Source organism: Dicentrarchus labrax, unplaced genomic scaffold (genome assembly GCF_905237075.1).
Source record: "Dicentrarchus labrax unplaced genomic scaffold, dlabrax2021, whole genome shotgun sequence".
Classification (NCBI taxonomy): domain Eukaryota; kingdom Metazoa; phylum Chordata; class Actinopteri; family Moronidae; genus Dicentrarchus; species Dicentrarchus labrax.
Genome location: NW_026136998.1, coordinates 930151 through 942500, shown reverse-complemented (window position 1 = coordinate 942500; position 12350 = coordinate 930151). Strand labels below are relative to the sequence as shown.

Sequence of the window (12350 nt, the reverse complement as noted above, 5' to 3'; positions counted from 1 at the left end):
ACAACAGAGCGAGAGCAGGACAACAAACAAACAAACAAACAAACAAACAGAGGTGGAGCCTCGTGTCTTTATTTAAACAACTTTATGACGAGCAGTTGAGCAAAGGCTGCTTATCCCGCTAGTGGACAGCAGAAACACTAATGATTATATATTATTAATGAGCCCCCCGTCCCTGCACTACTGCCCCCCGTCCCTGCACTACTGCCCCCCCCCCCTGCACTACTGCCCCCCGTCCCTGCACTACTGCCCCCCGTCCCTGCTGGTTTTAAGAGTCCTCTTTGTCCCCCTTTAGAGTCCAATATTTGGTTCCTGATTTCAGTTTCCACCATCGAACCTCACACAGCTCATCTGCTAGAGGTTATTCAGGAGCTGAGCTCTCCTGTGTCTGTGTCTGTGTCTGTGTCTGTGTGTCTGTGTGTGTCTGTGTCTGTGTGTCTGTGTCTGTGTGTGTGTGTGTCTGTGTGTGTCTGTGTCTGTGTGTGTCTGTGTGTGTGTGTGTCTGTGTCTGTGTCTGTGTGTGTGTGTGTCTGTGTCTGTGTCTGTGTGTCTGTGTCTGTGTCTGTGTGTCTGTGTGTGTCTGTGTCTGTGTGTCTGTGTCTGTGTCTGTGTGTGTCTGTGTGTGTCTGTGTCTGTGTGTGTCTGTGTGTGTGTGTGTCTGTGTCTGTGTCTGTGTGTGTGTGTGTCTGTGTGTGTGTGTGTGTGTCTGTGTGTGTGTGTGTGTCTGTGTGTGTCTGTGTGTGTCTGTCTGTGTCTGTGTGTGTGTGTGTCTGTGTGTCTCTGTGTCTCTGTGTGTCTGTGTGTCTGTGTCTGTGTGTCTGTGAGGGATAAAGGTAAAGTTTGCAGTTCGGTGCTTCTACAGCGTCTAAAGTGGGAACCACTGCGCCACAATAGAAACATGGTGAGTAGAGGGTTAGCAACAGCTAGCAGCTCCTGTGAATGATGCGTCTCCATCAGGACACATTTGAAAATGATCAGAGGATTCACATCAGTGATCAGTTCATAAACCAATAATCTATAATCCATATACAGGAATCTGTCATATGTTGGAGGTTCAGAAACATTATCAAAAAGGTATTAAAGGACCTGCTATTATATTATTATATAATATTATAATATAATATAATATAATAATATAATAATATAATAATATAATATAATATAATATAATAATATAAACGGTATAAAAGTCTCATCGACCTGAGCAGGAAATAATCTCAAGTGTGTGTGTGTGTGTGTGTGTGTAGAGTGAGTGTGTGTGTGTCTCTGTGTGTGTGTGTGTGTCTGTGTGTGTGTGTGTGTGTGTGTGTGTGTGTCTTGTGTCTCTGTGTGTGTGTGTGTGTGTGTCTCTGTGTGTGTGTGTGTGTGTGTGTGTGTGTGTGTGTGTGTGTGTGTGTGTCTGTGTGTGTGTGTGTGTGTCTGTGTGTGTGTCTGTGTGTGTGTCTGTGTGTGTGTCTGTGTGTGTGTGTGTGTGTGTGTGTGTGTGTTTCCTGGTTCAGTCTCATGTTACAAACTGCGTCACTCTGAAACTCAACGCCTGAGCTGCTGCTAACGTTGCTGCTAACGTTGCTAATATAGCTTTAGAGTTTACACACTGTTTCAATGATTATAGATTATTGATTTAAAGGATGTGAAATAACTGCAGTTTGTTCCTTTAACTGCTGACTGACCCCCCCCCCCCCCCCTACAGGAAACGCTGAGCCATCAGCTGGCAGAGAGACACCAGGGTTCACTCTCTCTCTGTCACTCTCTTTCTGTCTGTCTCTCTCTGTGTCTGTCTCACTCTCTCTCTCACTCTCTTTCTGTCTGTCTCTCTCTGTGTCTGTCTGTCTCTCTCTGTGTTTGTTTGAACTTCACTCTTTCCCGTGTTATCTGCTGCAGCTCTGTGAGGCCTCTGACCTCTGACCTCTGAACTATCCACATGAGTTCCAGACTTTTTGTTCAGAGAAAAATAACAAAAAGTCTGAATGTGGTTTCCTGCAGCTACTAGACATTATTATTATTATTATTATTATTATTATTATTATTATAATAATAATAATAATAATAATAATAATAATGGCCACTTAGCAACTTCTTAAGTAGATAAAGGTGGATTATTTTCCACACACAGTTTCCTGTTGGACAGTAATTTGTACACACACACACACACACACACACACACAGACACACACACACACACACACTCACACACAGTATTCATGTGTTCATTGTTTTCATTCTGGATTTTGGCCAAAGTTCTGCTTTTACAGGCAGAGAGTGTTTTTGTTCTGAATATTTCTGTCTGCAGTGTTTTTCCTGTTTGTTGGCTCCGCCCCCTCTGACTGACTGAACTCACCTTTATATCGAACCAGATTTTTCAGTCTGAATCTCTCAGTGATGTTAACTAGCAGGTCTCCAATATGATGATATATTTCTACCTGTGTGTTCTCTGGAGCCACACGGTGTCACACGGGCGGCGCTCTCAGCTGTATCCTGTGTCTCCAGATGTTTCTTTACCCAAACAGAAACATAAAAACCACAGTTTGGTTTGTTTTTCAAGAGTTTTTGTTTGTGTGTTTTCAGGACAACGAGCTGGAGAAAATCACCAGGAGATTCACCATCGAGCTCGCCAAGAAAGGCTTCATCGGTGAGTGAGCGGTATTCCTATAAACCCTCTCTCAGCGTTGGTGCCACCAGAGATTGCATCTTGTTCTTTATAAATGGATGAATCAGACTAACAACAGTTACAGGTTATATCTACCTGTCAGTCTTTCCAACAATCTCTGGTACAGTCAGTGTGTTGCTGTGGTTCTGCAGGGCCTGGTATCGACGTTCCTGCTCCGGACATGAGCACCGGGGAGCGGGAGATGTCCTGGATCGCCGACACCTTTGCCACCACCATGGGACACTATGTGAGTCTGATAGTGAGAGAGGAAGTCAGAGGTGATATAGGGTGAAGTGGAAACCGACAAGTGTGCGTCCACGCAGCACGCAACCACCTGTTAACGCTGCACGTCTTCACCGCGAGCTGCTTATAAACACAGACAGCTAGTGTAGTAGCTTAGAGTAGCTTCACAGGGGGCGACGCCTTCTTGGTTTTAAAGTGTTTAAGAAGAAAAATCTCAAATGTTACAAATACAAAATACAGACAGAGAATGTATAAAATATATCAGGAGAACTCATCTGTGATCAATATTTACAGGAAATACTGAAACCTCCTGCAGTTATTGAGTTCAGTGTTTGGTTTATCAATCTGTTATTGATATTGATCAATAGAATATGTAGATACAGAGAATACATCAGCCTGCTTTGTAGAATAGCTGATAATATAATAATAAGAACTTTATGTATATCACACATTTGAGTTGTGCTTTACAGTCAGTATGATGCTTGCTGGGTCGCCATGGCGTTCGTTTCAGACGCTGCTGTTTTTTGTTTGTGGCTTCAAAATAAAAGCCTGAGCTGAAAGCCGTTGCCGTGGTAACACAGGAAGTGCTTTTGTTTTCCTGTCTGCCCGGTTCATTTTCACTTCCTGCGTTTGGTGCCAGCAGCCGGTAAATGACGCAGCGGGTCGGAGATCAACAACCAGGAAGAGGTCGACCTTTAACCAATCAGAGTTTTACTGACAATAATAACAATAATAAGAATTTATCAGCAATAAAACAACCGTTATTATCCAATTATTAAACTAATTAATCACTTATTGTTCAGGCTGTTGAATTAGATTGTGCAGGTTTCTATTTCCTGTTATAGAAATATTAAAATGTATTTTATTTATAATTAAACTATTAATAGTTCATACAGCTGAAAGCATTGATCGATTAATAATTTATTATTGCTTCTCAAATGTGAAGATTTGCTGTTTTTCCTTTAAATTATTGTAATAATTTGTAATAATTAATGAATTAATTTTGAGGTTCGGACTGTTGGTTGTGAAGGTGCCACGTTGGATTCTGGGTAATTGTGTCACTATTTTCAGAATCTGTACAAAGCAATCAATCGGTGGATTAATGGAGAAAATAATCAGTTAATGGATCCATAATGAAAATAATCATTACATAGCTCAATGTGCTTTTAAAATGTTTCCTGAATGGAGATGGTTGATCGGAGCTATGCTAACTTAGCTCTAACCGACGGCTACAATCAGTTACATATTTATATATTTATATATATATATATATATATATACACATATATATTCTGTGTCTCTGTGCAAATATAAAGCACCTCTAGGTCACATTTGGGCTTTTGATCTATTTTGGTTCTGTGTTTTGCTTCTGACGTAACGCTGAGGCTCATGGGAAATGTAGTATTTGTAGTTGTAGAGTTACTGAACTAGTAACAGCTGTTGTTGTTGTTGGTTGTCGGCAGACTGACCCCCACATCCTACTAATTCAGGGACCAGTGACTAAGGTAAAACACCTTCTCTTATAAATCTGCTGGGATCTGCAGGATGGGAGTCCCTGGGTTTGTCTGTGGGAAACCCCGCTTCATGAGGCTTTTCTTGGTCCCTGCTGCAGGGTTGCCTCTGGTAGAGGTCTGTTTACCCCGTGATGCCACTTCTACACACATACAGCGCCGGGCAAAGCTTCATACACCTTTATCCACAATTCTTTGATTTGTTTTAAACACTCAGAGCAGCTTCCAAAGTTTACACACAGATTCCCTGAAGAGCCGCTGATGAGCAGAGGCTTCTCTTAATTAGAGTTTTATTCTTATTTTGAGACATTTTATGTCGAGAAAATGTCCAAAAATGAGCTCACATGACATTTTTTCCAACATAAACACTATAAACTATATTTCTGATCATTACCAGCTCTTTAGTTATTGATCACAATAAAGATAAAAAAGATAAATTAGTGCATAAAAACCAACAAAGTCATGATGAATTAAAGTATATTTTACCCCGTATTACCGGCTGGTGGCTGTGTGGTTGGACCGGTATGTGTGAACTACTGGCTCCTCATTGTGGACGTATTGATCATTGAAAAGGTCCTGATTGAGCTGCACCCCTGCTGCTGGTACCTGGGACACAGGAAGGAGGGTTCTGTCTGTCTTCCGTCCCGGTTCAGGCTCCGCCCTCTCAAACTGACGGTGCATTCAGGTGCTCATCGTCGGCTCGTAAAGTTCGGCAGGAAGTCGAGTACTGGCGCTTGGCGTGATGTTTGAGCCACCTGGTCACGTGGTTATTTTCAGTTAGCTGAGAGCGATGTGAGTCAGCAGTGTCCTTTTTTTATTTCTAGCTCGCTAACATAAACAGGGTTCCCATGAGCCCTGGAAAACTACTGATGGTGGAAATAAAGGTTTTACTTCATTAAAACAGCTGTTTTTTGAATGGAGTTTGGTGTGACAGTGTGGAGCAGAGGGGATTTGAACCTCAATAGTTCCCATAAACTGAGCTGACCGACCTTCTAATAATGAACCTTAGAAACAGCAGAAAGTAACAGGAAGTGGAGATAAACCCTGTTTTCTTCTTCTGTGGTAGTAAAAGGTGGATTAAATAAACACAGATTAGTTAACATTAACGTCACATCGGGCACAAACAGTCAATAAGGTCGCTGTATCTGTGAGGACTCATCAATAACTATTTCTGTATCTTATCGATATAACGACGCTGATCGTTGATTGTTTGTCCTGCTGGCTTTAGGATTTAAGCTCCTAATCGCTTAAATCAAAATAATATTCTCATTTTATGGTATTAAACTGGCAACGGTCTCAGGACTCATGTTAAGTTCCAGTGCGGTAGCTAACTTAAGATGTGACTGTATACGTCTCTTTAGCCTAGCACGTAGCATGTCTAAGTACAGGACCAACTAACTAACGACCAACAGTCCAAAACCCAAAGAGATTCAGTTCAGTGTCATAAAAGACGAAGAAGTGAATCTCATTGCAGTTAAACTTCAGTGGACTGTTTCCTCTCTTGTGTTCTGACTGTGGAGCCTGAAACGGGACACAACTGCCGGCTGGTCTCAATGTTTCTAACGGGCTTTAAATATGTTAGACATTGTAGAAACAAGCGATGTATGATGATGTTTTTCTTCACCTGTCTGTCTCTGTCTCAGGACATCAACGCTCACGCCTGCGTCACCGGGAAGCCCATCAGCCAGGGAGGAATCCACGGCAGGATCTCCGCCACCGGCCGGGGGGTCTTCCACGGCATCGAGAACTTCATCAACGAGGCGGCCTACATGAGCCAGCTGGGGATGTGTCCCGGCTTCCAGGACAAGACCTTCGTCATCCAGGTACGCTCCGTCCTCTTCGTCATCTCCCGGAGACACATTTAAAGTTCTTCTAGAGCTGGAAACACCTCATCGTCCACATGAAACGTTAAAATACCTGCAGCCCGACAGAGTAAATCTGTGTGTGTCAAAGACTGAATAACCTTCCTGTGGAATAAAATAAATGCGTCAGCTGATCGGCCTTTATAGAGCGAATATCGGAAGATAAATAGTTTAAAATAATGCTTTAATTTACATTTCCCACAGTTCAGCACAGTTAGCATCGACTGAGCAGTTGAGTTCTTTCAGTAAACAGGTTACTCTGTCACATATTCGTCCAGAGGTCAGTGAAGATCTGACTCGGATTGAAGGACGTCTGTAAACAGCCTCTTCCTCCCTCCCTCCGTTCTTCCTCCATCACTCTTTCCATCCCTGAAATCCTCAGCGGTGACTCACCAGTGACTCAACTGGAGCCGCAGGTTTTCCTCCAGTTTCAGTGGTTCAGTTACAGTCGGTGCGACCCACAGCGCAGACAGCTCAGGACTGAAATGGTTTCCCAGAGGACAGCCTGACGGGGTTCAGATCAGACTAACAAAGTGCTCTTGAGCAGGACGCTTTAAGCTGTAAATCCCTCTGATGAGCAGACAAACATAAAGATGTAAGTGGGAGTGTTTGCGTGTCCGGGCACATTTCAGATGCTGTCAGTAGATATTAAATATGGAATAAAACAACAACTAAAGCCGGAGTCACACAACACAACAACAAACTGTCTTTAATCTGGACTCTTGAAGTGGTTTTTGATCAGCAACAGGAGGTTTGAACACTGCAGGATCTCTCCCAACCGGTCGGACTGCGTCATTAATAACAAACACGTCATGTTTTATTATGAATGTAGGTCAAAGGGCAACAATTCACAGCCGTTACAAACTGGGTACAAACAAACAAACACACGCAGTTATGGACAGAGAAAAGCCTTAAATTGAAGCTGTTTCTGAACAACGAACAATGAGACAGTTCTTCCATCTGTAATGAGTTTGTGCTGAAGGAATTTAAGGTCTGTCCCCAATAAAGGCAGCGTGAGCTCAAATAAACTCAAGTGTACGGTAACCTGATCAGCCCTAAACCAAAGGAAGTATTGATTGATCAATAAAGTCATCCATACTGAGTATGAACCACATTTCATCAACAGTCCAACAGTTGTTGAGATATTTCAGTATAATAAATGGACTTAGGGTGGCGCTAGAGGGCCGGTCAGAGGATCAGTGGGCTTCACTGTGCCCTGTGTTTTGTCTGCAGGGTTTCGGTAACGTGGGTCTCCACTCAATGCGTTACCTTCATCGTTTTGGGGCGAAGTGCGTCGGAGTCGGAGAAATGGACGGAAGCATCTGGAACCCCAACGGCATCGACCCCAAAGAGCTGGAGGACTACAAACTGGTCAGTACTGTGATAGATCAATAACCAGGACTACAGACTGATCAGTGCTGTGATAGATCAATAACCACAACCATTTGCCCCCTGCTGGAAGACCAGTGTTACTGCAGTCAGTTAAAGTTGAATTGCTTCTCGGTAATCAATAAACGCTGAAACTCTTAATGTGTAAATATATTGATCATCAGAATAATCAATACGAAGGTTCTTACTGTGATTAACACTTCATATCAAACTCTACTTCTACTAAACAAATTATTATGTTTTAATAGTTTCACTTTGGGACGAATATTATTATCAATCAATCAAACTAACTAATCAATATTTTCCGTCTCCAGGCCAACGGGACCATCGTGGGCTTCCCGAACTCGACGCCGTACGAGGGAAGCATCCTGGAGGCCGACTGCGACATCCTGATCCCCGCCGCCAGCGAGAAACAGCTGACGAAGAGCAACGCACACAAGATCAAAGCCAAGGTCACACACACACACACACACACACACACACACACACACACATATTTCCCATCATGCCTCAGTGCACTGACCTGGTGTCTGTGTTACAGATCATTGCCGAGGGAGCCAACGGTCCGACCACGCCCGAAGCCGACCGTATCTTCCTGGAGAGGAACATCATGGTGATCCCGGTCAGTGCTGTTAAAACGCTGTAATCCCAAAGGAGGTTCTGCATTGTCGTGTCTTTGTCCTCAGACGCAGACGTTACGGCGAGATTACGGCGAGATTATGGCGAGATTACGGCTCTGTTTCCTGTCGTTGTTTCAGGACATGTACCTGAACGCCGGCGGTGTGACCGTTTCCTACTTTGAGTGGTTGAAGAATCTGAATCACGTCAGTTACGGTCGACTCACCTTCAAATACGAGAGAGACTCCAACTATCATCTGCTCAGTACGTCACACTGCCACCAGACTCCATTCAGATTATCATCGATTTTAGAGACTGTTTGTACACAGTGATTTTATCCTCCATCTTCATCCTCCTCTCCCTCCACCTTCACCCTCCTCTCCCTCCACCTTCACCCTCCTCTCCCTCCACCTTCACCCTCCTCTCCCTTCACCCTCCTCTCCCTCCACCTTCATCCTCCTCTCCCTCCACCTTCACCCTCCTCTCCCTCCACCTTCATCTTCCTCTCCATCCACCTTCACCCTCCTCTCCCTCCACCTTCACCCTCCTCTCCCTCCACCTTCACCCTCCTCTCCCTCCACCTTCACCCTCCTCTCCCTCCACCTTCACCCTCCTCTCCCTCCACCTTCATCCTCCTCTCCCTCCCTCCAGTGTCAGTCCAGGAGAGTTTAGAGAGGAAGTTTGGGAAACATGGAGGCGCAATCCCCATCGTCCCCACCTCAGAGTTCCAGGCCAGAGTCGCTGTGAGTGTGTACACACACACACACACACACACACACACACACACACACACACACACACACAAGGTCTTCTTCGTTGGTGTTATAATAATGTGTTTTGGTTGTAGGGAGCGTCTGAGAAGGACATTGTTCACTCTGGTCTGGCCTACACCATGGAGCGCTCTGCCAGGGTAACACACACGCACACACACACACACACACACACACACACACACACACACACACACACACACACACACACACACACACACACACACTGTGTTTCAGTACCTGTTTACAGCAGCAGGTGGCAGTGTCGTCCCAACTATGTTCACACTAAAATGCTTGTTTTCTGAATGGAGTTTGGTTGATCAGGGCTATGCTAACTGCTAAGCTACAGCTATATTTTCCACCTTCCTCACCTTCCATAAGATATAAAGCCGATAGATAAATAAGAACAGATTATAGATTATAATAATAATTATTGATTATAAAACAATTAAAATAAATCCTGTCTTCCTCTCGTGCAGCAAATCATGCGAACAGCCAACAAGTACAACCTGGGTCTGGACCTGCGGACGGCGGCGTACGTCAACGCCATCGAGAAGGTCTTCCAGGTTTACAACGAGGCCGGCCTCATCTTCACATAGAGCTGTCTGTCTGTTACCTGTCTGTCTGTTACCTGTCTACCTGTCAGCGTTTACAGTCTATTGCACAGCAGCAGAACGACTGAAGAGTCTCATTCCTTCGTCTGTTTACGTTCTTCTTCCTCTCACGGGAAAAAACCAAAATAAACCACAGAAACTTCTGAGCTTTAACGCAGCTGCTGTGCTGCCTCACACACACACACACACACACACACACACACACACACACACACTAATAAGCCTTAATGCTGCAGAGAAACGTGTCACCATTCGCCTTCAACGCACCATGTGGTCAGAAGTATGTGGACGCCCTCGCGCACAGACTTCACTGTCCCTTTGTTTTATTAGTGGATCAATCGATTAGCTTCTCAAATATTTCCAGACTTTCTTCATATTTAACGATCGTAAACTGAATCTCCGTCATTTTCACTTATAATTCCAGTGGATTTAAAATAATAATCTGAGAAGCTGCTAACTTTTAAAAACAGTTGACCCTCTCTAAGCCCCGCCCCCTGTTGCTCTGTGCTCCAATCACAGTTGAGCTAGCCTCGGTGAACTTCCTCCTTTCCTGTACTTATATGCTACATGCTAGGCTAATCTATGTTGGAAAGGCAACCACATTATGAAGATGGTTAAAAGATAAGAACTATAAATATAAATATAGTCGCATCTTAATGTTTGCAAAACATTAGCTAACTAGTTAATGTACATGAATCATTAGCTAGTCAGTTAAAGTCTGATTAGCTTAGCATGTAGCATATCCAAGTACAGGAAATGAGGAAGTTGACAGAGGCTAGCTCAACTGTGATTGGAGCACAGAGCAAAAGGGGGCGGGGCTTATGGAGGGTCAGTTAGTTGATAATAAGTGCCTTTTAGTTTTGTGTTAGCGTGTACTTGGGCGTCCACATAGCGTCCGCTGTCTGTACAGATGTTTTTATATGCAGTGCACACGTGCCTCAGGACTTTAATACTTACTGCTTTTGGAGCTTAGTGTAACTTTATTAAAGGACCTTTCTGCTGTTTTTGTGTCCAGATCCTCCATCAGAGGCAAAAGTGACGGAAATTAAACAAAAAACGACGAAAAATAACAAATCTCAGAAAGCGAGGCAGCAGCAAAACGTAGCCTATTTTTAAAAGAAAAGCTATATTTTGAATATGTTCACCGCTTTACCTCGCCGTCAGACTGCTATGTCTGAAGCTGTTATAAAAGCCACCAGACTCCTTTAACAAAAACAGCAATTTAACCTCGCCGAACACATCTGGGTTTCTGGTCTTCAGTCGCCTCGATCCACAACAACTGACGTCAGTTCGGATCCGAATTAACGTTTTAAATCACCAAAGTCACAATAACACAAACCAACTAACTGCTGCAGGCGGCCGTAGAACCAGAAACTCGTGTGTTCTGTGTGCTTAAATCGCTGTTTTTATCAGTGGAGTCTGGTGACTGTAAGACGATCTCTCTCTCTTCCTGTCCTTCACGCGTCATCAGAATCATGTTTTATCCGACACGTGACAAAAACATCCGGAATGATCCTTTAACTGTTAGCTTTTTCTGCTAGCGACAGTTTTTCCCTCTCAGGTGTCGACGCGGTCGCCGCTGAAGCTAACGCTAATCACTGCATATTATTGCAGCTCTGCTAACTATGCAATCACAGTGCTGAGTTTACACACCGCTCACTGAACGTCCCCCGGGGGCCACAAACCGGTCAACAGACGCACAAATCAAAGCTTTAATCTTTAGCTTTAGCTCACAGTGACGTCAGGAAGTTGGGGGATACGAGCTGTATGTGGGGGGGGGGCTCAAACTGCTTTCTGTTCAGTTTTTACGTCTTTTTGTTAAAACCAAATGTTACAGCGAAATAAAGTATAAAAAAGTTACATCGAGTGTGTTTTTATTATTTTATTTTTATGGTTCCTTTTTATTTTAACTTTATTCAACAGCTGCTGACAGGAAGTTAAATCTATAATCTCATTAAACAGAAATCTTTTATTCATCGGTCGCCTGTCGATGGCGTCATATCCCCTTTGTGCCTGCGTCAGCGTTGTGGTTGTCTGCCAGAAGCTGTCATACATTGACTGTTGATCCAGTCTGAAGCCACATTGTTACCATCCACTGTTTAGATCTTGGTGCTTTTTAACTCTAGATTTGAACCGGATGAAGGATTTTAGTCATCGGACGTCTGGATCTTAAGTTATCAGAGAAACAAGCTGAGCTAACGTTAGCAGCAGCTCGGCTCGCAGCCCCTCCGGGACGTCCTTTGTCTGTCCAACAGCGTGGGAGAAGCAGTGATTGTTAAGGTGGATTTTTTTTTTTTTTAAGGTGGAACTGCTTTATTCAGTGTGTTTAAGGTGGAACTGCTTTATTCAGTGTGTTTAGTGGTTTTAATCAGCGGGTCTGTTTGTGTTGGAGAGGAGGAGACCTCTGTGGATCATTGGGCTCCCGGTAGAAACCTCCTGAACCATGAACACTGAAGGAATCCTAACCGGGAGAAGCTGACTGCAATGACGCCAATGGTGGTGAAGACAACAACTCCCATGATCCCACGCTGCTTCACCATCAAACTTCCTCTGGTGTCATTGATGTGAGAGACCCCCTAGTGGAGAAATTATAAGGTTTTCTGTTTAATTCATGAAGCCGATCAGGTCAAATATTGGACTTAAAGGTCCAGTTCAACATGGCGGACTCCGTCAGAAGAGGACCTCACATGATTCTTATT

General features: G+C 43.9%; 2 protein-coding genes across 3 annotated transcripts in view; one reads left to right on the top strand and one right to left on the bottom strand.

Annotated features, from left to right (window-relative positions):
• The window catches only part of shld2 (shieldin complex subunit 2), a 56360-nt gene extending 48099 nt beyond the window's left edge, over positions 1-8261 (bottom strand). The window contains 3 exon segments of the mRNA XM_051395620.1: positions 6023-6244; positions 7941-8065; positions 8173-8261. Coding sequence (XP_051251580.1) covers positions 6023-6244; positions 7941-8065; positions 8173-8261 — 436 coding nt within the window.
• The window catches only part of LOC127361278 (glutamate dehydrogenase, mitochondrial), an 18213-nt gene extending 6702 nt beyond the window's left edge, over positions 1-11511 (top strand). Inside the window, exons 4-14 of one of the 2 annotated variants that reach the window (XM_051395803.1) lie at positions 2563-2626; positions 2797-2891; positions 4351-4392; positions 6042-6221; positions 7494-7631; positions 7964-8101; positions 8191-8271; positions 8408-8531; positions 8919-9010; positions 9115-9177; positions 9517-11511. In XM_051395803.1, coding sequence (XP_051251763.1) covers positions 2563-2626; positions 2797-2891; positions 4351-4392; positions 6042-6221; positions 7494-7631; positions 7964-8101; positions 8191-8271; positions 8408-8531; positions 8919-9010; positions 9115-9177; positions 9517-9636 — 1137 coding nt within the window. In that variant the 3' untranslated portion in view covers positions 9637-11511. The remainder of the gene's footprint in view (positions 1-2562; positions 2627-2796; positions 2892-4350; positions 4393-6041; positions 6222-7493; positions 7632-7963; positions 8102-8190; positions 8272-8407; positions 8532-8918; positions 9011-9114; positions 9178-9516) is intronic. The other variant, XM_051395804.1, reaches the window with a different exon arrangement.
• The last annotated feature ends 839 nt before the right edge of the window (positions 11512-12350 follow it).